This window comes from Artemia sp. Qi Xiang Cuo, chromosome 17, assembly GCF_049724085.1.
Source record: "Artemia sp. Qi Xiang Cuo chromosome 17, ASM4972408v1, whole genome shotgun sequence".
Taxonomy (NCBI): Eukaryota; Metazoa; Arthropoda; class Branchiopoda; order Anostraca; family Artemiidae; genus Artemia; species Artemia sp. Qi Xiang Cuo.
The window spans coordinates 55,357,189-55,384,158 of record NC_142810.1 but is presented as its reverse complement, the minus strand read 5'-3'; the positions used below and the strand labels follow the sequence as shown (position 1 = coordinate 55,384,158).

At 33.9% G+C, this 26,970-nt stretch overlaps 1 protein-coding gene across 1 annotated transcript in view; it reads right to left on the bottom strand.

Moving 5' to 3' along the window:
• Positions 1-3,250: 3,250 nt before the first annotated feature.
• Positions 3,251-26,970, bottom strand: part of PolG2 (DNA polymerase subunit gamma-2, mitochondrial) — a 48,303-nt gene continuing 24,583 nt past the window's right edge. Inside the window, exon 5 of the mRNA XM_089102927.1 lies at positions 3,251-3,444. Coding sequence (XP_088959053.1) covers positions 3,267-3,444 — 178 coding nt within the window. The 3' untranslated portion in view covers positions 3,251-3,266. The remainder of the gene's footprint in view (positions 3,445-26,970) is intronic.

Below are 26,970 nucleotides of genomic sequence, written 5' to 3'. Positions count from 1 at the left end.
AATTTCATATGAAAGAACCAATAAGGTTTTGGGTTGTTTGTAATTATTTAAAGTTTCATAAAAAAGAACCAATCAGGTTTTGCATTCTTTTTAACAGTTCAAAAGTTCATACAAGAGAACAAATAAGGTTTTGAGTTGTTTGCAATTATTTAACATTTCAGAACCAATCAGGTTTTGCATTCTTTTTAACGGCTCAAAAGTTCATACAAAAGAACCAATCAGGTTTTGCATTCTTTTTAACGGTTCAATAGTAAATACAAGAGAACAAATAAGGTTTTGGGTTGTTTGCAATTATTTAACATTTCAGAACCAATCAAGTTTTGCATTCTTTTTAACGGCTCAAAATTTCATATGAAAGAACCAATAAGGTCTTGGGCTGTTTGTAATTATTTAAAGTTTCATAAAAAAGAACCAATCAGGTTTTGCATTCTTTTTAACGGCTCAAAAGTTCATACAAAAGAACCAATCAGGTTTTGCATTCTTTTTAACGGTTCAATAGTTCATACAAGAGAACAAATAAGGTTTTGGGTTGTTTGCAATTATTTAACATTTCAGAACCAATCAAGTTTTGCATTCTTTTTAACGGCTCAAAATTTCATATGAAAGAACCAATAAGGTCTTGGGCTGTTTGTAATTATTTAAAGTTTCATAAAAAAGAACCAATCAGGTTTTGTTCATAAAATATGAACTAAGGAGGTGTGAAGTGGAGGCCATGGATAAAATTGCCGAGGATCTGGAAGATGCAGCTAGACGGCATAATAATAAAACTTTGTACTTGCACTTTAACAAATTGAGAGGGAGTAGTCAATCTGGATTTTTTCTAGTTAAAGATAGGAGCGGTGTTGCAATTAGCTATAAGGAAAAAACTAAAGAGAGATGGGCCGAACATTTTGAGAACTTGCTTAACCGAGATAGAGTTGCAGGAAAAAATATAGAGGAGAATGAAAAAGTTTGTGATACCTTGGATGTGAAGGAAGATTTGTTTTGTGAGGAGGAATTAGCAACAGTACAAAAAGGATTAAAAAATAATAAGGCTGCAGGTGCCGATAGGGGGGTAAATGAATTTCTTAAATGTGGTGGGTCTGAGGTTAGAAACAAGTTATTGAAGATTATGAATATTATTTTTGAAAAAGGGGAAGTACCTAGTGATTTTAGGAAAACCTTAATTAAACCATTGTATAGGATAGGTGATAAGAGTAACTGTGGTAATTATCGAGGCATTAGTCTGGTCTCTGTAGGTAGTATATTGCTTAGCAATATGATACTTTTTAGACTGAGAGATGCCGTAGACAAATTTTTAAGAGAAGAGCAGTGTGGTTTTAGAAAAGGTAGAGGGTGTGTCGACCAAATTTTCACTCTTAGGCTAATAATTGAGAAGTGCCTGAGTTTTCAAACACCTTTGGTCCTTAGTTCTTATAGATTATCATCAAGCGTTCGATTCTGTTAATAGAAGAGCTTTAGTAAAGGATTTATCCTTGTATGATATACCAGACAAAATACATTAAAGTGACTAGTGCGATTTACGGGAATAACACTGCTGCGGTTAAGGTAGGAAATGAGGTTAGCAGCTGGTTTTGTATTAAATCAGAAGTTAAGCAGGGCTGTGTCCTATCCCTCTTTATATGGATTATTTTGATCGACTCTGTTTTAAGGAGGATAGGAAAGGCAATGGGAGACCAGAGAATCAAATGGGGAGTAAAAAGTCTCCTGGACTTGAAATATGCTGATGATTTAAGCATCCTAGATGAAAGTGTGAGCAAAATGAATGAAGTTTTAGAAGGGTGCTAGTATTGGTTTGAAAGTTAATATGAAGAAGACTAAATCACTAAGGTTGGGAATAAGTGAAAATGGAAAGGTGAAGTTATGTAGTAAAAGGATTGATAAGGTGAGTATCTTTACCTACCTTTGTAGCTATATTAATAGATAGTGTGGAAACAGTGAAGATGTAAAAATAGAATAGCCAAGGCTCAGGGTGTTTTTTCACAGTTAAAAAAAGTGTGGAAGAATAGAAAGATAAGTCTGCAAACAAAGATTACAATATTAGAAGCTACAGTGATGACAGTGGTCAAATATGGCTCTGAAGCATGGACGCGCCGAAAAGCGGATGAAGATTTGCTAGATGTTTTCCAGAGAAATTGCTTAAGGATTGTTCTGGGTACCCGGCTGATTGACCGTATTTCAAACAATAGGCTATACGAAAAATGTGGTTCAATACCGCTCTCTAGGGCTATAATGAAAGAAAGGTTGAGGTGGTTAGGGCACGTTGTGCGGATCAAGGATGACAGATTGCCGAAGATTGTTCTTTTCGGCCAACCATCTAGGGCTAAACGGAAAGCAGGTCGTCCCCGTCTGGGATGGGAAGACGTAATAAAAAAAGATTTAAAGGAGATGGGAACTTCGTGGGCGGGTGTAAAAAGGGAGGATTTGAATAGATTGGGGTGGTGAAGGAGCCTGCGTAGCTGTGTTGGCCTCAGGCGGCTTGGTGCTGCGGTGAGTTGTTAGTAGTAGTAATCAGGTTTTGCATTCTTTTTAACGGCTCAAAAGTTCATACAAAAGAACCAATCAGGTTTTGCATTCTTTTTAACGGTTCAAAAGTTCATACAAGAGAACAAATAAGGTTTTGGGTTGTTTGCAATTATTTAACATTTCAGAACCAATCAGGTTTTGCATTATTTTTAATGGCTCAAAATTTCACACAAAAGAACCAATAAGGTTTTGGGTAGTTTGTAATTATTTAAAGTTTCATAAAAAAGAACCAATCAGGTTTTGAATTCTTTTTAACGGCTCAAAATTTCATATAAAAGAACCAATAAGGTTTTGGGTTGTTTGTAATTATATAAAGTTTCATAAAAAAGAACCAATCAGGTGTTGCATTCTTTTTAACGGCTCAAAAGTTCATACAAAAGAACCAATAAGGTTTTGGGTTGTTTCAATTATTTAAAGTTTCATAAAAAAGAACCAATCAGGTTTTGCATTCTTTTTAACGGCTCAAATTTCATACAAAAGCACCAATAAGGTTTTGGGGTCGCGTTTTGTTTTCCAAGTACCTTTTACCTTTCAGAGTAGGAGGTTTTAAATTCTGTCAGGTTTGAAAAGAGCACGACTACTTGTCTTTCTAGAAATAAGGTATGACACTTACGAGAATTAGTCACAAAAAATTAACTTTGTAAAGTACAGTTTCACTTGGAAGAATATGACAGTAATCTCTCTTCATTTTCTCTGTAATAACCTTTGAATGAAAATTGCAATATAAGTGATACTATTGTTTATTTCAGCTTTGAAGCATATAAGTTTGGAATTAAATATTTCCCTAGGTGCTGTTTCAAACTTCCAACATGAACTTTTTCCGAGAGGGTTGTATCTCTTGTTCTAAGAGAACAAATGCCATTTGTGAGAGTTTCGGGGCTGAGCAGAACAGAAAATGGTACGCCTGCGCCATCAAACCTGAAAAAAAATCGAAATTATCTATTCTCGAAACATCCTTGTGTGGGTTTTTTTTGCTTTGCCCTTATTAATAACAATAATAATAGCAGTTTTTTAGTTACATATTATTTTTAAAAAGCGTAGTAAATAAAAAAGAAAGTAAAAATCATCAAAAACACGAAAATTATCAAAGGCATGAAAATGTTCAAAAGAAAAGGAAACGAAATATAAAGCTAATTATGAGAAAAAGCGAGTAAGATGATGGAACTACTACTACTAACAACTCACTGCAGCACCATGTCGTCTAGGCCAACACAGCTACGCACCTCCCTCCTCCCTCCCGATCTATTCAAAGCCTCCCTCTTTAATCCATCCCAGGAAGTTCTGGTTTCCCGTAGATCTTTCCTTAATACGTCCTCCTATCCCATTAGGGATGACTTGCCTTTCGTTTGGCCTTAGATGGTTGGTCGACAAGGGCAATCTGTCATCCGAAGAACGTGCCGTGGCCATCTCAATCTTTCTCTCATTATAGCCCTAGAAAGCGGGATTGAACCACATTTTTCGCACAGCTTACTGTTTGAGATACGGTCAATCAGTTGAGTACTGAAAACAAGCCACCCACGAAGTTCCGATTTCCTTTAAATCTTTCTTTATGACGTCCTCCCGCCCCAGACGAGGACGACCTGCTTTCCGTTTAGCCCTAGACGGTTGGCCAAAAAGAACAATCTTCGGCAATCTGTCATCCTTCATCTGCACAACGTGCCCGAGCCACCTCAGCCTTTCTTTCATTATAGCCCTAAACAGTGGTATTGAACCACATTTTTCGCACAGCCTATTGTTTGAAATACGGTCAGTCAGCCGGGTACCCAGACGAATCCTTAAGTAATTTCTCTGGAAAACATCCAGCAAATCTTCATCCGGTTTTTGGAGCGCCCAAGCTTCAGAACCATACTTGACCATTGTCATCATTATCATCATCATTTTATTCTTTCAAACCTTTTTTAACTCTAAAAAACACCCTGGGTCTTGGCTATTTTAATTTTAGAATCTTCACTGCGCTTACTGTCTTGACTTATAATTCTACCTAGGTTAGTGAACCTGTCCACTTGATGGATCTTCTCGTTACCCAACATTCACTTCACTTATTCCTAGTCTTACCACCTTCCTCTTCCCAACGTTAATTTTCAAACCTAATTTTGTACCCTGAACTCGCAAAACCTCTAAAAGTTCATTCATCTCGCTTACATTTCATATAGGATGCTTAAATCATAGGCATAATCAAATTCCAGGAGACTTTTACTTCCCCATTTGATTCCGTGTTCTCCCATTGCCTTCGCTGCGCTCTTTAGGACAAAGTTCATCAAAATGATCCGTATAGAACGCAACCCTGCATAACTCCTGATTTAATACGAAACCAGCAACTAACCACATTTCTACCTTAACCACAGCAATATTATTCTCCTACATAGCGCTAATCATTTTGATGCATTTATCTAGTATACCGTATACCGAAGGATAGGACCTTCGTCTAAGCTTTTCTACCAGCTTTATCAAACGCTTGCTCATAATCTACAAAACTGAGGACTAATGGCGTTTGATCTCTCAGGCACTTCTTAATTATTAATCTAAGAATGTAAAATATCATTCGTGAAATAGATGGTGCTGGGGCATCTGCAACAAAATGTTCAAACTGAAAAATGTACAAATTGTCTTGTCAGCCGAGCTAGGCGCTGGTGAGTTCCATATTTTTCTCTGATTGCTCAGAAATTTTGTTATCTTACTACGTAAGTGCTTTGGCTGTATTAAGAGCTGGCCAGACGTAGATTTATTCAAGATAAAAACGGCTGTATTTACTCAATACGTTCATACTTACGCCAGCTTTCAAGCTAGTCTCTTTCTAGGTTAACGCTTGATTTGACCGTTTTTAGGTAGATTATTTGGTTTGAGTTTCTCAGTATGTTGGAATGTTTTTAATGTAAGATGGATGCACTTAATACCACTAATTGATGGCTTGGCCTATTATTGATAAGCTGAATCGTACTGACGTATCGTATCGATGCCGCTAGTCCTATTAAAATTTCTCATCAGCTTAACTTTTGTTTTATTTCGTTTTTTCTTAATGTTTTCACCCCACTACTTATCGCTATGCTTTAAGTGTGGGATATAAGGTTCTAGGCGTTTACACCCCCCCCCCCCAAAAAAATACCCACCCCGTGGAAAATACCCCCCGTGAAAATAAGGCTTTCAAAATTTGATAATTTTATTTGAGTTTAGTTTTTTTAGTTTTCGTAGGGAGAAGGATTTTTGGTACTCGTGTATTATCCGCCACTCACTCAAGTTTATACTGAGTAAAACTCGAGAACAAACCAGTTTAATTTCTTTAAGCGTAGCGCGAAACAAGACAAAGATAAGTGACAGAATAGATGGGAAATATATACGCTAATTTGGGCTATATATTTGCACACAAGGGGGGGGGGAAGCATTTGGACAGTTTGAAGCCAGAAAACAATTCTTACTTCATAATATGCAGAATAATTGTACCTAACACATTTTGCATGCAGACCCGCTATACTCCCCCCCCCTAATGTGCAAATATAGAGGCCAAATTTGTTTCTAAAGTAACAAAGAAACCTGTTTGTTCTCGAGTTTTACACACCGTAAACTTGAGTGAGTGGCGTATAATACACAAGTACGGGAATTTTTCATGGAGATAGAGCCGGATTTCCCGGTATTATTTAGACATGATCAGGAATTAAATTTCCAAAAAATAAGTTTTTCAAATGAAAGTAAGGAGCAATATCAAAACAACAGTTTATAGAATTAGCAGTATGATCATTCTCTATCTCACCCATTATAAAAACCCGGACCGGGGTGCGAGTGCTCCGGAGAACGTTTTTGCAGATATAAACATAGGCGAAGTTAGATTAGCGGGAATGCAGGTTAGTCTGTTTCCGATTGTTTCCATCAAAGTGCATTGAAACAATCGGAAACAGACTAACCCGCATTCCCGCTAATGCAGAAATAAGTGGGAGGAGCTTTTTGTTCGCATCGAGAACGAAGACCAGAAATGATCTGCGATAAGCTTACTGGTATATTCTGTCTACTGTGATCAAAACTTACAGAACGAACAGAAATTATTACGTATATGAAAGGAGTTGCCCCTTACTCAGGACCTTGCTCTTTACGCTAAAGTTTTGACTTCTGTCCTAATTGTTTAAGAACGATTCCTGAAACACAATGGCCTTTTATTTAGAACAGTAAGCTGTGTTCTAAAATTCTATAAAAAAAACTTTAGCGTAAAGAGCGAGGCCTTGAGGAGGAGGCAACCCTTTCATATACGTAATAATTTCTGTCTGTTTTAAGGTTTCAGGTTTTTCCTTACTTTCAGTTGAAAAACTTGTTTTTTTATTCAATTACTTACAGTTAGTATTTGTTAATGGGAAACATACGGAACAACTTTTGAAAGAAAAGTAGAGAGCCTCATTAATCCAAAAATGAACAGAAAAAAAAAGTCAAATAATTTTCAAAATAAAAACTATGGTGTCTAATAAAAAAGAAAAAGATATAAAATATTTTTTCTATGAAAAAAACAATATCAATAAAAAATGAACAGAAATTAATTTAAAAACTTTTTCTACAAAACAAGTTTGTCAAAGAATAATAAAGAGGCTCGTTAAGCCAAAACTGAGTAGAAATGAATTCAAATTACTTTCCAGGCGTAAAACCACCACAAATAACTATTATTACATGAATTAAACCCAAACGAACAGAAATTATAATAAATAACCGATTCAAACTCAAAACAAGCAAAAATTAACATGAGAAGGGCTGACAACCCCCAACCCTCCTCAAGACCAAAACATAATTTGCACTTTACTGAAAACAAAATACATTTTAAATGTTTTCACTTTTTTTACTTTAACAAATAAAAAATTATTAAGACTATAAGGAATTAATATCAGAATATGTATATCAAACTGACAATACACGGTTTTTTTTTTGTTTTTTTTTTTTTAGTAAAGTGCAAATTATGTTCTGGCCTTGAGAAGACATGGGTGTTGTCAGCGATACCACTTTTAATTTTTGCTCGTTTTGAGTTCGACTGGGTTGTCTACTGTATTTCTGTTAGTTTTGAGCTTCATTATTTATTAATGGTGATTTGTGGTAGTTTTACACTTGGAAGATAAGAAAACTAACTCGTAGAATTTGACAACGTTTTCAGCCGTAAAAACTTAAAGACTAAGAATTCGTTGGTTCCCAAAGCCAACTATCCTTTCAAAGGAAAGCTAAACCTTCTTAAACTTTTGGTGCTATATGTTTTAGCTAAATTTTCATTATTGTTCGCCTACATTTTTTCTTCTTCAATTTTCTTTTTTTATAATTTGGCGCCCTCTACTTTCAAAAATCGCTGAAGTTCATATGGAAGTCTTCAACAAAAATGGGTTTGCGTTTTTTTTTCTAAGTTTTTAAGATACTTTTGGTGTGAAAATTCCTCTTTTTCCCGTTCCTTAGCACTTTTCAACAAAAATAAAAAAAAAACTCAAATAAGATTCTCAAATTCGAAACCTTATTTTCCATGGGGGGGGGGGGTATTTTCCAAGCAAGAGCTATTTTCCAGGGGGGTATTTTTTGCAGGGGGGGGGAGTATTTTCCGGGGCGGTTAAACACCTAGAGCCCTTCCTTAGTTAGCTATTTTTTTTTGGTAGCTCTGGTATAGCAGAGGGGTTATTTCCCTTACTCAAATGAGCAAAACCTAGATTAGTTTATAAGGCTTCCATCTAATTTTGCCATCTCTCTCTGGCCGAGCTCCCCCTTTCTTGGGATTTCTTATTAGATGGATAACTTTAGAAAATAATTTTGTCCCCTATCTTGTTGCCTTGACCCTTGTCCTGTCTTCTTGGCTCTCAGTTTATTTTTATTTTAAGATTGCTGTAAGTTATATAGTATTTCCCTGGGAAACAGAATTGAAGGGTTTGGATTTCTTAGGAATGCTATAAATAGCATTTAATAAAATTCTCACTGTACTTTTATTATAAAGCTTCACGTTAACCAAACAACCAGCCTTCAAAGCTGAAAATAAAAGATTTTTAAGTTTTGCTACCTGATTGTTTGCAATGGACGAGGGTAATATCTACATAATAACAGTACCAACGTATCTTTTTATCTTTTAAACATTATTAAATATGAGAAAAAGAACTTTTTTCAACCGAAAGTAATGAGTTAAAATAAATAAAGTTTTAGTACTGTTGAAAAAGCTTTTTATTCTAATCAAACAGTGCTTGTGTTTCAGGAGTTGCTCTAAAGATTTGGGACAACAAGTCAAACTTTAAAGTAATTAATTAAAAAAAAAACTTTTTCCACAAAATAAGTTTTTCAAAGAAAAGTAAAAAACTCCATTAAACCAAAAATGAGCAAAAATAAAATCAAATAATCTACTAAGCGTGAAACTACCACAAATCAGCATCGATAAATAAATGAAAACAAAAACTAACATAAATTACAATAAATAACCGAGTCAAACTCAAAACGACCAAAAATTAACGTTAGTTAGGCTCAAAACGCCTATGCCTTCATAAGGCCAGAACATAATTTGCACTTTACTGAAAAAGTATACATGTTTTTACTTTTATAACTTTAGTAAGTCAAAGAATATTAACATTTTGATTACTAAATATCAGTATATGTATATTAAATTGACAATGGTTTTCTTTCGCCTATGTACGGCCGGGCAATCATAAGCTAAAGACGTTAGCACGAAGAAAGAAATGGGTTTTAGACGATTTATCAGTTAATTTATAAAGAGGGACTTCCTTTACTGGGTCCAAACGACATCGTACGGTAATATATGTTTGAGCGTCGCTCCTTATATGTTTAATGTCGTTACCATCGACATTATATGTTAAATATATGTTTAATGCCGCTCCTTACTTTCAGTTAAAAAAAAACTTGTTTTTTTTTATTTAATTTCTATTAGACTTCATAGTTTTTACTTTGAAGATTATTTGACTTTATTTCTGCTCATTTTTCGTCGAATGAGAATCTTTACTTTTCTTTAAAAAACGTATGTTTCCCATTAGCAAAATTCTATCTGGAAGTAATTAAATAAAAAAAACAAGTTTTGCAACTGAAAGTAAGGAGCAACATCAAACCTTAAAACGAACACAAATTGTTACGTATATGAAAGGGGTTGCCTCCTCCTCAAGAAATCGCTCTTTTATGCTAATTTTTTTTTTATAGAACTTACATGTAAATTTTTGCTCGTTTTGAGTTTGAATCGGTTATTTATTGTAATTTCTGGTCGTTTTGGGTGTAATTCGTTTATTGATGGTAATTTGTGGTAGTTTTACGCTTGGAAAATTATCTGAATTTATTTCTACTCATTTTTGGCTTAATGTGGCTCTTTACTATTCTTTGACAAACTTGTTTTGTGGATTTTTTTTTTAATTAATTTATGATCATTTTTTATTGACATTGTCTTTTTCATAGAAAAAAATATTTCAACTCCATATTTTTTACTTTGGAAATTATTTTACTTTATTTCTGCTCATTTTTGGTTTAATGGGGCTCTTTACTTTTCTTTAAAAAACTTGTTCCGTACATTTTCCATTAAAAAATACTATCCTTTAAGTAATTAAATAAAAAAAAACTAATTTTTTCAACTAAAGTAAGGAGGAACATCAATCCTTAAAACGAACTGGAATTATTACGTATATGAAAGGGGTTGCCTCCTCCTGAAGACCTCGCTCTTTACGCTAAAGTTTTTTTTTACAGAATTTTAAAACAAAGCTCATTGTTCTTATTAAACGGCCATTGTGTTTTAGGAGTCGTTTTTAAATAATTAGGACAAAAAGTCGAAACTTTAGCGTAAAGAGCAAGGTCTTGTGGAAGAGGCAACTCCTTTCATATACGTAATAATTTCTGTTCGTTTCAAGTTTTAATATTACTCCTTACTTTCAGTTTAAAAAACTTGTTTTTTTAATTTAATTTCTGATCGTTTTTAAATAATACCGGGATACCGGCTCTCTTTCCTTGAAAAATTGCGGTGCTTGTGTATTATACGCCACTCACTCAAGTTTACGATGCGTAAAACTCGAGAACCCTACCGGTTGATACGTTAGTTTCTTCGTTACTTTGGAAACAAATTTGGGCTACATATTTGCACACTAAGGAGGGGGTAAAGTATAGCGAATCTGAATGCAAAATGGATTAGGCACAATTATTCTGAATATTCTGAAGCAAGAATTGTTTTCTGACTTCATACCTTCCAAATACTTTACCCCCCCCCCCCCTTATGTGCAAATATATAGCCCGAATTATATATTTCTCATCTATTCTGTCACATGTCTTTGTCTTGTCTCGTGCTAAGCTCAAAGAAGCTAACGAAGAAACCGGTTTGTTCTCGAGTTTACACAGCGTAAACTTTTGTGAGTGACGTATAATGCATAATTGACGGCGTATTATATATAGTGGCTTATATATAAAATTACCACTTTTTAATTCCTCCTACGGAAAAAAAAACTAAAATAAAATTCTCAAATTTAAAAAGCCTTATTTACCACGGGGGGGGGGGGTATTTTCTGCGAGAGAGTATTTTTCGGGGGGGGGGGCGTAAAAGCCGGCCATAAAAAAGGCTCAGGCCTGACGTATTTCATAAGTCAGGCCCAATAATATACACGCAGTTTATGTAGGTTGACTTACCATAGTCGTAAAACACTTGCTCGTTTTTTTTTTGCCAACACATGCTTTAATAATTTAAGTGACAAAAACTATATAAGTTATGTAAAATTACGTAGTTTTTTTTACGTTAAATTTAAAAATTATGTTGAATTTTTGTGGGAATTGTAAGGGGATCGCATATCAGCATATGCTGTGAGTCTAAGGAGCTTGTTGTCAAACAAATTCCTACTATATATCTTAATTTCATATGCCAGATGAAGTAAATAAAACGCCTGGTCCTGACGATTTTTTCCTGGTCCTGACGATTGACGATTTCAGGAAAACGCTTTTCCTGACGATTTTTAGAGAGAACAGGAAGAAATGAGAATCTTATACTAGTGCGTTTTGTTTTTTTGTCCCCGTTTTGGGATGGCATCCACACCCCTCTTGTCCAGCATTTCTTTATTTATTTGCTGCTTATCTTTTGTTGTTTTTTTTTTCTTTTTTTCAACTTGTGTTAATTTTTGCCATTATTATGACGAGATGTTTTTTTATGGACTACTATTTATATACCCAACTTTAGGAGCTATGCTCTCCGTTGGGGCTTAATGTTTTTTATTATTTTTAAGTGAATTAAATAAACAGTTAATGCCTAAATACAGGTTCTGGGATCCATTTGTTCTATTAATACTTTATGCAGACTCTCTGTTATGTTTCATGTTCTTTTCGTATTTTTTAATGATTACTCTTCACTATTTATCTTTTTTTATATAAGAGTTAGTTCAGACGTTTGGGAATTCCCATTCTCCCTATGGGAATTTCGATATAGAGTTTCGTAATTCCCCTTCGGAGTATGGTTGGATTCTAAACAGGAATTTAACATAGCATTAAAAACAGTCAATCTAAAGATGGACCAGGATTTTGAACAGGAACTTAACGAGCATTAGAAACAGTTATCTATTTATCTTTTTATCTTTATCACTTTTTATCATTATTTATCTTTTTTTATATAAGAGTTAGTTCAGACGTATGGGAATTCCCATTCTCCCTATGGGAATTTCAATATGGAGTTTCGTAATTCCCATTCGGAGTATGGTTTGGATTCTAAACAGGAATTTAACATAGCATTAGAAACAGTCAATCTAAAGATGGAACAGGATTTTGAACAGGAATTTAACATAGCATTAGAAAAAGTCAATCTAAAGATAAAACAGGATTTTGAACAGGAATTTAACATAGCATTAGAAACAGTCAATCTAAAGATGGAACAGGAATTTGAACAGGAATTTAACATAGCATTAGAAACAGTCAATCTAAAGATGGAACAGGATTCTGAACAGGAATTTAACATAGCATTAGAAACAGTAAATCTAAAGATAAAACAGGAATTAAACATAGCATTAGAAACAGTCAATCTAAAGACGGAACAGGATTTTGAACAGTAATTTAACATAGCATTAGAAACAGTCAATCTAAAGATGGAACAGGATTTTGAACAGGAATTTAACGAGCATTAGAAACAGTTATCTATTTATCTTTTTATCTTTATCACTTTTTATCATTATTTATCTTTTTTTATATAAGAGTTAGTTCAGACGTATGGGAATTCCCATTCTCCCTATGGGAATTTCAATATGGAGTTTCGTAATTCCCATTCGGAGTATGGTTTGGATTCTAAACAGGAATTTAACATAGCATTAGAAACAGTCAATCTAAAGACGGGACAGGATTTTGAACAGTAATTTAACATAGCATTAGAAACAGTCAATCTAAAGATGGAACAGGATTTTGAACAGGAATTTAACATAGCATTAGAAACAGTCAATCTAAAGATGGAACAGGATTTTGAACAGTAATTTAACATAGCATTAGAAACAGTCAATCTAAAGATGGAACAGGATTTTGAACAGGAATTTAACATAGCATTAGAAACAGTAAATCTAAAGATAAAACAGGAATTAAACATAGCATTAGAAACAGTCAATCTAAAGACGGAACAGGATTTTGAACAGTAATTTAACATAGCATTAGAAACAGTCAATCTAAAGATGGAACAGGATTTTGAACAGGAATTTAACATAGCATTAGAAACAGTCAATCTAAAGATGGAACAGGATTTTGAACAGTAATTTAACATAGCATTAGAAACAGTCAATCTAAAGATGGACCAGGATTTTGAACAGGAATTTTACATAGCATTATAAACAGTCAATCTAAAGATGGAACAGGATTTTGAACAGTAATTTAACATAGCATTAGAAACAGTCAATCTAAAGATGGAACAGGATTTTGAACAGGAATTTAACATAGCATTAGAAACAGTAAATCTAAAGATAAAACAGGAATTAAACATAGCATTAGAAACAGTCAATCTAAAGATGGAACAGGATTTTGAACAGTAATTTAACATAGCATTAGAAACAGTCAATCTAAAGATGGACCAGGATTTTGAACAGGAATTTAACATAGCATTAGAAACAGTCAATCTAAAGATGGAACAGGATTTTGAACAGTAATTTAACATAGCATTAGAAACAGTCAATCTAAAGATGGACCAGGATTTTGAACAGGAATTTAACATAGCATTAGAAACAGTCAATCTAAAGATGGAACAGGATTTTGAACAGTAATTTAACATAGCATTAGAAACAGTCAATCTAAAGATGGAACAGGATTTTGAACAGTAATTTAACATAGCATTAGAAACAGTCAATCTAAAGATGTACCAGGATTTTGAACAGGAATTTAACATAGCATTAGAAACAGTAAATCTAAAGATAAAACAGGAATTAAACATAGCATCAGAAACAGTCAATCTAAAGACGGAACAGGATTTTGAACAGTAATTTAACATAGCATTAGAAACAGTCAATCTAAAGATGGACCAGGATTTTGAACAGGAATTTAACATAGCATTATAAACAGTCAATCTAAAGATGGACCAGGATTTTGAACAGGAATTTAACATAGCATTAGAAACAGTCAATCTAAAGATGGAACAGGATTTTGAACAGGAATTTAATATAGCATTAGAAACAGTCAATCTAAAGATGGACCAGGATTTTGAACAGGAATTTAACATAGCATTAGAAACAGTCAATCTAAAGATGGAACAGGATTTTGAACAGTAATTTAACATATCATTAGAAACAGTCAATCTAAAGATGGAACAGGATTTTGAACAGTAATTTAACATAGCATTAGAAACAGTCAATCTAAAGATGGAACAGGATTCTGAACAGTAATTTAACATAGCATTAGAAACAGTAAATCTAAAGATCAAACAGGAATTAAACATAGCATTAGAAACAGTCAATCTAAAGACGGAACAGGATTTTGAACAGTAATTTAACATAGCATTAGAAACAGTCAATCTAAAGATGGACCAGGATTTTGAACAGGAATTTAACATAGCATTAGAAACAGTCAATCTAAAGATGGACCAGGATTTTGAACAGGAATTTAACATAGCATTATAAACAGTCAATCTAAAGACGGAACAGGATTTTGAACAGGAATTTAACATAGCATTAGAAACAGTCAATCTAAAGATGCAACAGGATTTTGAACAGGAATTTAACATAGTATTAGAAACAGTCAATCTAAAGATGGAACAGGATTTTGAACAGGAATTTAACATAGCATTAGAAACAGTCAATCTAAAGATGGACCAGGATTTTGAACAGGAATTTAACATAGCATTATAAACAGTCAATCTAAAGATGAAACAGGATTTTGAACAGGAATTTAACATAGCATTAAAACAGTCAATTTAAAGATGGAACAGGCATTTTGATGGAATAGAGCAGAATATTTAGATTAGTTTTTAAGGGCTGACGCAATTTTCATTGTAGCCTATTTTCTCTCAAAATGCAAGCATTGATACCAAAACTGCTTGCAGAAACTTGCTGAAGACGTAAAAACTGAGACGCACATAAAAAAAAAAAAAAAAAATTCCTACCATTCTTCAAATAAAGAAAGGTACAAACAACAAAAACCCGAAGAACAATTGGGAATTCTTTTTGTAAGACAGTGAAGATAATTTGAATGAAAGTTTCGGCCCTATTTCCAAGAGTCGTTCTCAGCAAGAGAAAAATATATAAAAGAAAAAGACTCACAACAACATGCGACCAATCAAACCAAAATTCAAAATTTTTTAAAGCAGTCCCAGCATCCTCACTTCAGCGAAGTTCAAACAGGACTGATAAAAAAGTGAGGTAACACAAGGCGATTTTATAAACGAATATCGGCACCGCCGGTAGAGATTTTAAAATTCAATGCCGTATTCTTTACCTGTTACTCAGAAGTCATGACTGAAGATACAGACTTGGAAGTTGCTTTTTTAGCTTCTTTATTGCTTATCTTCGCACGGGGTGCAAGTTGATAATTCTGTACAAAATCAAATTGGGTGTTTTGTGATATCTGACAATCGACATGTTTTTCAAATTTCAAAAATACCGCCACAAATTCCCAACCACTTCAGCCCTCCGTACGGAAAAGCTAGAATTCCTGTTCCATCTTTAGATTGACTGTTTCTAATGCTATGTTAAATTCCTGTTCAAAAGCCTGTTCCATCTTTAGATTGACTGTTTCTAATGCTACTTTAAATTCCTGTTCAGAATTCCTGTTCCATCTTTAGATTGACTGTTTCTAATGCTATGTTAAATTCCTGTTCAAAATCCTGTTCCATCTTTAGATTGACTGTTTCTAATGCTATTTTAAATTACTGTTCAAAATCCTGTTCCATCTTTAGATTGACTGTTTCTAATGCTATGTTAAATTCCTGTTCAAAATCCTGTTCCATCTTTAGATTGACTGTTTCTAATGCTATGTTAAATTACTGTTCAAATTCCTGTTCCATCTTTAGATTGACTGTTTCTAATGCTATGTTAAATTCCTGTTCAAAATCCTGTTTTATCTTTAGATTGACTTTTTCTAATGCTATGTTAAATTCCTGTTCAAAATCCTGTTCCATCTTTAGATTGACTGTTTCTAATGCTATGTTGAATTCCTTTTTAGAATCCAAACCATACTCCGAATGGGAATTACGAAACTCCATATTGAAATTCCCATAGGGAGAATGGGAATTCCCATACGTCTGAACTAACTCTTATATAAAAAAAGATAAATAATGATAAAAAGTGATAAAGATAAATAGATAACTGTTTCTAATGCTCGTTAAAATCCTGGTCCATCTTTAGATTGACTGTTTCTAATGCTATGTTAAATTCCTGTTCAAAATCCTGTTCCATCTTTAGATTGACTGTTTCTAATGCTATGTTAAATTCCTGTTCAAAATCCTGTTTTATCTTTAGATTGACTGTTTCTAATGCTATGTTAAATTCCTGTTCCATCTTTAGATTGACTGTTTCTAATGCTATGTTAAATTCCTGTATAGAATCCAAACCATACTCCGAATGGGAATTACGAAACTCCATATTGAAATTCCCATAGGGAGAATGGGAATTCCCATACGTCTGAACTAACTCTTATATAAAAAAAGATAAATAATGATAAAAAGTGATAAAGATAAAAAGATAAATAGATAACTGTTTCTAATGCTCGTTAAATTCCTGTTCAAAATCCTGTTCCATCTTTAGATTGACTGTTTCTAATGCTATGTTAAATTCCTGTTCAAATTCCTGTTCCATCTTTAGATTGACTGTTTCTAATGCTATGTTAAATTCCTGTTAAAAATCCTGTTTTATCTTTAGATTGACTTTTTCTAATGCTATGTTAAATTCCTGTTCAAAATCCTGTTCCATCTTTAGATTGACTGTTTCTAATGCTATGTTAAATTCCTGTTCAAAATCCTGTTTTATCTTTAGATTGACTGTTTCTAATGCTATGTTAAATTCCTGTTCAAAATCCTGTTCCATCTTTAGATTGACTGTTTCTAATGCTATGTTAAATTCCTGTTTAGAATCCAAACCATACTCCGAATGGGAATTACGAAACTCCATATAGAAATTCCCATAGGGAGAATGGGAATTCCCAAACGTCTGAACTAACTCTTATATAAAAAAAGATAAATAATGATAAAAAGTGATAAAGATAAAAAGATAAATAGATAACTGTTTCTAATGCTCGTTAAATTCCTGTTCAAAATCCTGTTCCATCTTTAGATTGACTGTTTCTAATGCTATGTTAAATTCCTGTTCAAATTCCTGTTCCATCTTTAGATTGACTGTTTCTAATGCTATGTTAAATTCCTGTTCAAAATCCTGTTTTATCTTTAGATTGACTTTTTCTAATGCTATGTTAAATTCCTGTTCAAAATCCTGTTCCATCTTTAGATTGACTGTTTCTAATGCTATGTTAAATTCCTGTTTAGAATCCAAACCATACTCCGAATGGGAATTACGAAACTCCATATCGAAATTCCCATAGGGAGAATGGGAATTCCCAAACGTCTGAACTAACTCTTATATAAAAAAAGATAAATAGTGAAGAGTAATCATTAAAAAAATACGAAAAGAACATGAAACATAACAGAGAGTCTGCATAAAGTATTAATAGAACAAATGGATCCCAGAACCTGTATTTAGGCATTAACTGTTTATTTAATTCACTTAAAAATAAGAAAAAACATTAAGCCCCAACGGAGAGCATAGCTCCTAAAGTTGGGTATATAAATAGTAGGCCATAAAAAAACATCTCGTCATAATAATGGCAAAAATTAACACAAGTTGAAAAAAAGAAAAAAAAAACAACAAAAGATAAGCAGCAAATAAATAAAGAAATGCTGGACAAGAGGGGTGTGGATGCCAACCCAAAACGGGGACAAAAAAACAAAACGCACTAGTATAAGATTCTCATTTCTTCCTGTTCTCTCTAAAAATCGTCAGGAAAAGCGTTTTCCTGAAATCGTCAATCGTCAGGACCAGGAAAAAATCGTCAGGACCAGGCGTTTTATTTACTTCATCTGGCATATGAAATTCAGATATATAGTAGGAATTTGTTTGACAACAAGCTCCTTAGACTCACAGCATATGCTGATATGCGATCCCCTTACAATTCCCACAAAAATTCAACAAAATTTTTAAATTTAACGTAAAAAAAACTACGTAATTTTACTTAACTTATATAGTTTTTGTCACTTAAATTATCAAAGCATGTGTTGGCACAAAAAAACGAGCAAGTACTCTCTCGCAGAAAATACCCCCCCCCCCCCGTGGGAAATAAGGCTTTTTAAATTTGAGAATTTTATTTTAGTTTTTTTTACGTAGGAGAAATTAATTTTGTTAATTTTATATATAAGCCACTATATATAATACGCCGTCAATTATCCATTATACGTCACTCACAAAAGTTTACGCTGTGTAAACTCGAGAACAAACCGGTTTCTTCGTTAGCTTCTTTGAGCTTAGCACGAGACAAGACAAAGACATGTGACAGAATAGATGAGAAATATATAATTGGGGCTATATATTTGCACATAAGGGGGGGGGGGGGTAAAGTATTTGGAAGGTATGAAGTCAGACAACAATTCTTGCTTCTGAATATTCAGAATAATTGTGCCTAATCCATTTTGCATTCAGATTCGCTATACTTTACCCCCTCCTTAGTGTGCAAATATGTAGCCCAAATTTGTTTCCAAAGTAACGAAGAAACTAACGTATCAACCGGTAGGGTTCTCGAGTTTTACGCATCGTAAACTTGAGTGAGTGGCGTATAATACACAAGCACCGCAATTTTTCAAGGAAAGAGAGCCGGTATCCCGGTATTATTTAAAAACGATCAGAAATTAAATAAAAAAAAACAAGTTTTTTAAACTGAAAGTAAGGAGCAGTCTCAAAACCCAAAACGAGGAAAATTTGTTACGCATATGAAAGGAGTTGCCTCTTCCACAACACCTTGCTCTTTACGCTAATGTTTTGACTTTTTTTCCTATTTATTTAAAAACGACTCCTAAAACACAATGGCCGTTTAATAAGAACAATGAGCTTTGTTTTAAAATTCTGTAAAAAAAAACTTTAGCGTAAAGAGCGAGGTCTTCATTCGTTATAATTCCAGTTCGTTTTAAGGATTGATGTTCCTCCTTACTTTAGTTGAAAAAATTAGTTTTTTTTTATTTAATTACTTAAAGGATAGTATTTTTTAATGGAAAATGTACGGAACAAGTTTTTTAAAGAAAAGTAAAGAGCCCCATTAAACCAAAAATGAGCAGAAATAAAGTAAAATAATTTCCAAAGCAAAAAATATGGAGTTGAAATATTTTTTTCTATGAAAAAGACAATGTCAGTAAAAAATGATCATAAAATAATTAAAAACAAATTCCACAAAACAAGTTTGTCAAAGAATAGTAAAGAGCCACATTAAGCCAAAAATGAGTAGAAATAAATTTAAATAATTTTCCAAGCGTAAAACTACCACAAATTACCGTCAATAAACGAATTATAATTTACTAAGTTATAATTGACTAATTTATAATTTACTAATTTACTAATAATTTAATAAGCGTGAAACTACCAAAAATCAGCATCGATAAATAAATGAAACCCAAAACGACCAGAAATTACAATAAATAACCGATTCAAACTCAAAACGAGCAAAAATTTACATGTAAAATCTATAAAAAAAAATTATTATAAAAGAGCGATTTCTTGAGGAGGAGGCAACCCCTTTCATATACGTAACAATTTGTGTTCGTTTTAAGGTTTGATGTTGCTCCTTACTTTCAGTTGCAAAACTTGTTTCTTTTTTATATTTAATTACTTCCAGATATTATTTTGCTAATGGGAAACATACGTTTTTTAAAGAAAAGTAAAGATTCTCATTCGACCAAAAATGAGCAGAAATAAAGTCAAATAATCTTTAAAGTAAAAACTATGGAGTCTAATAGAAATTAAATAAAAAAAACAAGTTTTTTTTTTTTTAACTGAAAGTAAGGAGCGGCATTAAACATATATTCAACATATATTAGTCTGGTCTCTGTAGGTAGCAAATTGCTTAGTAATATGATACTTTTTAGACTGAGAGATGCCGTAGACAAAGTTTTAAGAGAAGAGCAGTGCGGTTTTAGAAAAGGTAGAGGATTTGTTGACCAAATTTTCACTCTTAGATTAATAATTGAGAAGTGCCTAAGTTTTCAAACACTTTGGTCCTCAGTCTTATAGATTATGAGCAAGCGTCGATTCTGTTGATAGAGGAGCTTTAGCAAAGGTATTATCCTTGCACGGTATAGGCCTACCAGACAAATACATTAAAGTGATTAGTGCTGTGTACGAGAATAACATTGCAGCAGTTAAGGTAGGAAGTGCGGTTAGAAGATGGTTTTGTATTAAATCAGGAGTTAAGCAGGGTTGCGTTCTATCCCCCTTTATATGGATCATTTTGATGTACTTTGTTTTAAGGAGCACAGGAAAGGCAATGGGAGACCACGGAATCAAATGGGGAGGAAAAAGTCTCCTGGACTTGGATTATGCTGATTATTTAAGCATCCTAGATGAAAGTATGAGCAAAATGAATGAAGTCTTATAGGTTTTGCGAGTTCAGGGTGCTAAAATTGGTCTGAAAATTAATGTTAGGAAGACTAAGTCACTAAGGTTAGGAATAAGTGAAGATGAAAAGGTGACGTTGGGTAATGAAAAGAGTGATCAGGTGGGCAGGTTCACTTACCTTGGTAGTATTATTAGGAAAGATGGTGGGAGCAGTGCAAATTTTAAATATAGAATAGCCAGGGCTCAGGGTGTTTTTTCAAAGTTAAAAAAGTCTGGAAGAATAGGAAGATAAGTCTGCAAACCAAGATTAGAATATTAGAAGCTACAGTGATGACAGTGGTCAGGTATGGCTCTGAAGCATGGACGCTCCGAAAAGCGGATGAAGATTTGCTAGATGTTTTCCAGAGAAATTGCTTAAGGATTGTTCTGGGTACCCGGCTGACTGACCGTATTTCAAACAATAGGCTAGACGAAAAATGTGGTTCAATTTTTTTTGGGGTGGAGGAGGAGCGTGCGTAGCTGTGTTGGCCTCAGGCGGCTTGGTGCTGTGATGAGTTGTTAGTATTAGTAGTAGTATTAAAGTTATAAAAGTAAAAACATGTATACTTTTTCAGTAAAGTGCAAGTTATGTTCCGGCCTTAGGAAGGCATTGGGGTTTAGAGCCCTACTCATGTTAATTTTTGCTCGTTTTGAATTTGGCTCGATTATTTATCGTAATTTCTGTTCGTTTTGGGTTTCATTTATTTATCGATGCTAATTTGTGGTAGTTTCACGCTTAGTAAATTATTTGATTTTATTTTTGCTCATTTTTGGTTTAATGGAGTTCTTTACTTTTCTTTGAAAAACTTATTTTGTGGAAAAAGTTTTTTTTTTAATTAATTACTTTAAAGTTTGACTTGTTGTCCCAAATCTTTAGAGCAACTCCTGAAACACAAGCACTGTTTGATTAGAATAAAAAGCTTTTTCAACAGTACTAAGAACTTTACTTATTTTAACTCATTACTTTCGGTTGAAAACAGTCGTTTTTTCATATTTAATAATGTTTAATAGATGAAAAAAATTACGTTGGTACTGTTATTATGTATATATCACGCCCGTCTATAGCAAACAATCAGGTGGCAAAGCTTTAGAATCTTCTATTTTCCGTTGTGAAGGGTGGTTGTTTAGTTAACGTAAAGGTTCATGATAAAAGTACAGTAAAAATTATATTAAATGCTACTTATAGCATTCCTAAGAAATCTAGACCCTTTAATTTTATTTCCGGGGGAAACACTAGAAAGCTTATAGTAATCTTATAATAGAAATAAACTGAGAGGCAAGAAGAGAGAACAAGGGCCAAGACAACAAGATAGGGGACAAAATTATTTTCTAAAGTTATTCATTTAATAAGCAATCCCAAAAAAGGGGAATCCCAGCCAGAGAGAGATGGCCAAATTAGATGGAAGCCTTATAAACTAATCTAGGTTTTGCTCATTTGAGTAAGGGAAATAACCCCTTTCTGCTATACCAGAGCTACCAAAAAAAATTTAGCTAACTAAGGAAGGGTTCTAGGCGTTTAACCGCCCCGGAAAATACTCCCCCCCTGCAAAAAATACCCCCCTGGAAAATAGCTCCTGCTTGGAAAATACCCCCCCCCCCCCCATGGAAAATAAGGTTTCCGAATTTGAGAATCTTATTTGAGTTTTTTTCTTATTTGAGTTTATTTGAGTTTATTTGATAATCTTATTTGAGTTTATTTGAGTTTCTAATGCTATATTAAATTCCTCTTCAAAATCCTGTTCCATCTTTAGATTGACTGTTTCTAATGCTATGTTAAATTCCTGTTCAAAATCCTGTTCCATCTTTAGATTGACTGTTTATAATGCTATGTTAAATTCCTGTTCAAAATCCTGGTCCATCTTTAGATTGACTGTTTCTAATGCTATATTAAATTCCTGTTCAAAATCCTGTCCCATCGTTAGATTGACTGTTTCTAATGCTATGTTAAATTCCTGTTCAAAATCCTGTTCCATCTTTAGATTGACTGTTTATAATGCTATGTTAAATTCCTGTTCAAAATCCTGTTCCATCTTTAGATTGACTGTTTCTAATGCTATGTTAAATTCCTGTTCAAAATCCTGTTCCATCTTTAGATTGACTGTTTATAATGCTATGTTAAATTCCTGTTCAAAATCCTGGTCCATCTTTAGATTGACTGTTTCTAATGCTATATTAAATTCCTGTTCAAAATCCTGTTCCATCTTTAGATTGACTGTTTCTAATGCTATGTTAAATTCCTGTTCAAAATCCTGGTCCATCTTTAGATTGACTGTTTCTACTGCTATGTTAAAAAATTCTGGTCGTTTCTTGGTATAGCATTGCTTTTCCTAGTTATTGTCTTCCTTGTAAAGAAGTTTCTGAGAAACAAATGTAAAGAAAAAAACACAAACGAGAGGTAAATCCCATAGCTTCTCGACAAACCGTACAAGAAAATACTATTTATGATCGCTCACCTAGTTTATTTATTAGCAAATGAACAAAAAAGGCTAAGGTGGCTGCAGTATAGAGTCCAGGGGTACTGCTAAATAGAACCAAGACATACCGCAAGAAAAGAGTTGTTTGTATCATGCTTCTACTGGGCAGTATCTGTCACAGTTTTTATTATTCATTTCTTAAAAACTTAAACCCTCCACGGGTCGAAGCTGGTTTTTATGTTATGTTTTATAAAATGTGTATCCAAAGCAAATATAACCCTTTAAGTAAAGCTGAAAGGCTTTAAGACTTGAAAAGCTATCTGGGTCATTATGTGAGCTTAATCACCTGGCAAACTGCAATTCTTTACGATTCTGTATTTTCTCATATTTTGAGCCCAAAGTTAGAATATCACTGAACTGCCATTTCGGTTTTCTTGTTCGAGCCATCATGTTTTGTAGGCCATATTAAAAATCATTCTTATTCACCAAAAAGAAGGGAAAACCTTTTATTGTTATGAAATCACAATCCGGGAGTGAATCACAACTATGAGCTTTTTTATGTGTATTCTAATTTCAGCTATATCACGGCGCACTTTTACTTTTTAAATCTTCGCCGTAATGTCACAAAAAGTAAAAATTTGAAAATACTAAAAAATATCAACTATATGTAACCACTATAAGCACCTGCGTCACTAATACAATTGTAGTGACTGTTATATAACTGCAAGGCCGTACTCGGAGGGAGATTAGGGGGGTTTGAACCCCTCACAAAATGTTTGTCTGACTCGTAAGAACATAACAAATATGGATATAAATAGATTTTGTATGCGTTTTTTTAGTTTTTTTGTGTACCCCCCCCCCCAAAAAAAAAAAAAATTTGGGAGTAAAACCCCCTCCGAAAAAAATCCTGGGTACGGCCTTGTATAACTGTTAGCTATAATTTTTCTTGTTTTGTTGTAGTTCACTTCAAAAAGTCAGTTTTTTCTTTTTTTTTTGTCCGTGTGTGTGTGTTGAGCACTGATGACGGATTATGGGCGATCTTTGTCAAAATTTCTCCTTAGTATTTTCGTTTTTTTTTTGCTTTTTTTAGCTAACATCGCTTTTGCTTAAACTGGGAGAGACAATCTTTCACATCTTGCTAGAAATAATCTTTGGTCCGGCCCAAAACTGAAGAGGATTCGAGTAGCTTGTTACTCTCCTTGCGAAGGGGGTAACCTGTGTGGTTTACCTTATCTTCCATATTAAAGGAAAATATTCCGCCTGTCCTTCTATCTAACGTTTGTTTGAAACTTCAATTGAAAAAGCAAAGTTTTAAATAATAACATTTCTGCATCTTGTCATTTTCTAGCAGAAACTTTGCTCATTTGAAAGACCGTGTATGAAATTTGGGGAGCTACCACCTCTAAGTCTACTACTACTACTACTACTAACAACTCATCGCAGCACCAAGCCGCCTGAGGCCAACACAGCTACGCACGCTCCTCCTCCATCCCAATCTATTCAAAGCCTCCCTTTTTACATCCTCCCAGGAAATCCCCATTTCCTTTAAATCTTTCTTTATGACGTCCTCCCACCCCAGACGGGGACGACCTGCTTTCCGTTTAGCCAAAGATGGTTGGCTGAAAAGAACAATCTTCGGCAATCTGTCATCCTTCATCCGCACAACATGCCCTAACCACCTCAACCTTTCTTTCATTATAGACCTAGAAAGCGGTATTGAATCACATTTTTCGTATAGCCTATTGTTTGAAATACGGTCAGACAGCCGGGTACCCAGAACAATCCTTAAGCAATTTCTCTGGAAAACATCTAGCAAATCTTCATCCGGTTTTCGGAGCATCCATGCTTCAGAGCCATATTTGACCACTGTCATCACTGCAGCTTTTAAGATTCTAATCTTGGTTTGCAGACTTATCTTCCTATTCTTCAAGACTTTTTTTAACTGTGAAAAAACACCCTGAGCCTTGGCTATTCTATTTTTAACATCTTCACTGCTCCAACCATCTTCACTAATAATACTTCCAAGGTAAGTGAAGCTGCCCACCTGATCAATCTTTTCATTACCCAACGTCACCTTTTCATCTTCACTTATTCCTAGCCTTAGTGACTTAGTCTTCCTAACATTAATTTTCAAACCAATACTAGCACCCTGAACTCGGAAAACCTCTAAAGCGTTATTTATTTTGCTCACACTTTCTTCTAGAATGCTTAAATCCTCAGTGTAATCCTGATCTATGAAACAGTGGCCTATCAAATTACTTCTGAGATGTTTAAGTGACTTTCCTGGGCTGCTGACAACAGTCCATACGCTTAATCCATCCCACGTCAGATGGCACACAACTATGCTAAACTAATGAGATATTAAGAAAAAAGATACGCCCAATATATCCGACATTTGACTAAGCAGAGTTATTCTCGTTTATAGCACTAATCACTTTAATGTTTTTGTCTGGTATACCATACAAGGATAAAACCTTTATTAAAGCTCCTCTATCAACAGAATCGACGCTTGCTCATAATCTATAAGACTGAGGACCAAAGTGTTTGACAACTTAGGCACTTCTCAATTATTAATCTAAGAGTGAAAATTTGGACGACACACCCTCCACCTTTTCTGAAACTGCACTTTTTCTCTTAAAACTTGCCTACAGCATCTCTGAGTCTAAAAAGTGTCATATTACTAAGCAATTTGCTACCTACAGAGACCAGACTAATGCCTCGATAATTACCACACTCACTTTTATCACCTTTCTTATAAAGTGGCTTAATTAAGGTTTTCCTAAAATCGTTAGGTACTTCCCCTTTTTCAAAAATCATATTCATAATCTTCAATAACTTATTTCTAACCTCAGAGCCACCATATTTAAGAAACTCATTTACTACCCTATCAGCACCTGGAGCCTTATTATTCTTTATTCCTTTTATTACTGTCGCTAATTCCACCTCACAAAAAAAATCTTTCTTCCCATCCAAGGTATCACAAACTTTATCACTTTCCTCTATATTTTTCCTGCAACTCTATCTCGGTTAAGCAAATTATCAAAATGTTCAGCCCATCTCGCTTTAGCTTTTTCCTTATCGCTAATTGCCACCCCATTCCTATCTTTAACTGGGACAAGTCCGGATTGACTACTACCTCTCAATTCGTTAACGTGCCAGTACAATATTTTACTATTATGCCGTCTAGCTGCATCTTCTAAATCCTCGGCAATTTTATCCATGGCCTCCACTTCACACCTCCTTTGTTCATATTTCAATGCTTTCTCCTCTTTCTTTACATTTCTTTTGTTTTCATGCGATCTATCACTCAGATAATTCTTGTACAAGTCCTTTCTCCTTTCTATTAAACATAAAGCTTTTCTATTAAACATTAAACCTCTAAGTCTAACAGTTAAAATCTCCTTTTGGAGGAGAATTTGAAGATTTCCAGAGAGGATAGGACGCTTTTACTAATGTAATTTGGTACTTATGTAAACATACTAATCTGTAGGAATGTAAACTGATCTATCATTAGTCATCTAAATGACCAATCGGGAACATGCTTACATTCTTAAGAATCTTAAAGCACCAAAGGCTGTAATTTGGTACTTATGTAAATGTATCAATCTGTAGGAATATAAACTGGTCTATCATTGGTCATCTAAAGGACTAATCGGGAACATGTTTACATTCTTAAGAATCTTAAAGCACCAAAGGCTGTAATTTGTTACTTATGTAAATGTATCAATCTGTAGGAATGTAATTTGGCTGTAATTTGGTACTTATGTAAATGTATCAATCTGTAGGAATGTAAACTGGTCTATCATTGGTCATCTAAAGGACCAATCGGGAACATGTTTACATTCTTAAGCTTAAAGCACCAAAGGCTGTAATTTGGTACTTATGTAAATGTATCAATCTGTAGGAATGTAAACTGCTCTATCATTGGTCATCTAAAGGACCAATCGGGAACATGTTTACATTCTTAAGAATCTTAAAGCACCAAAGGCGGTGAC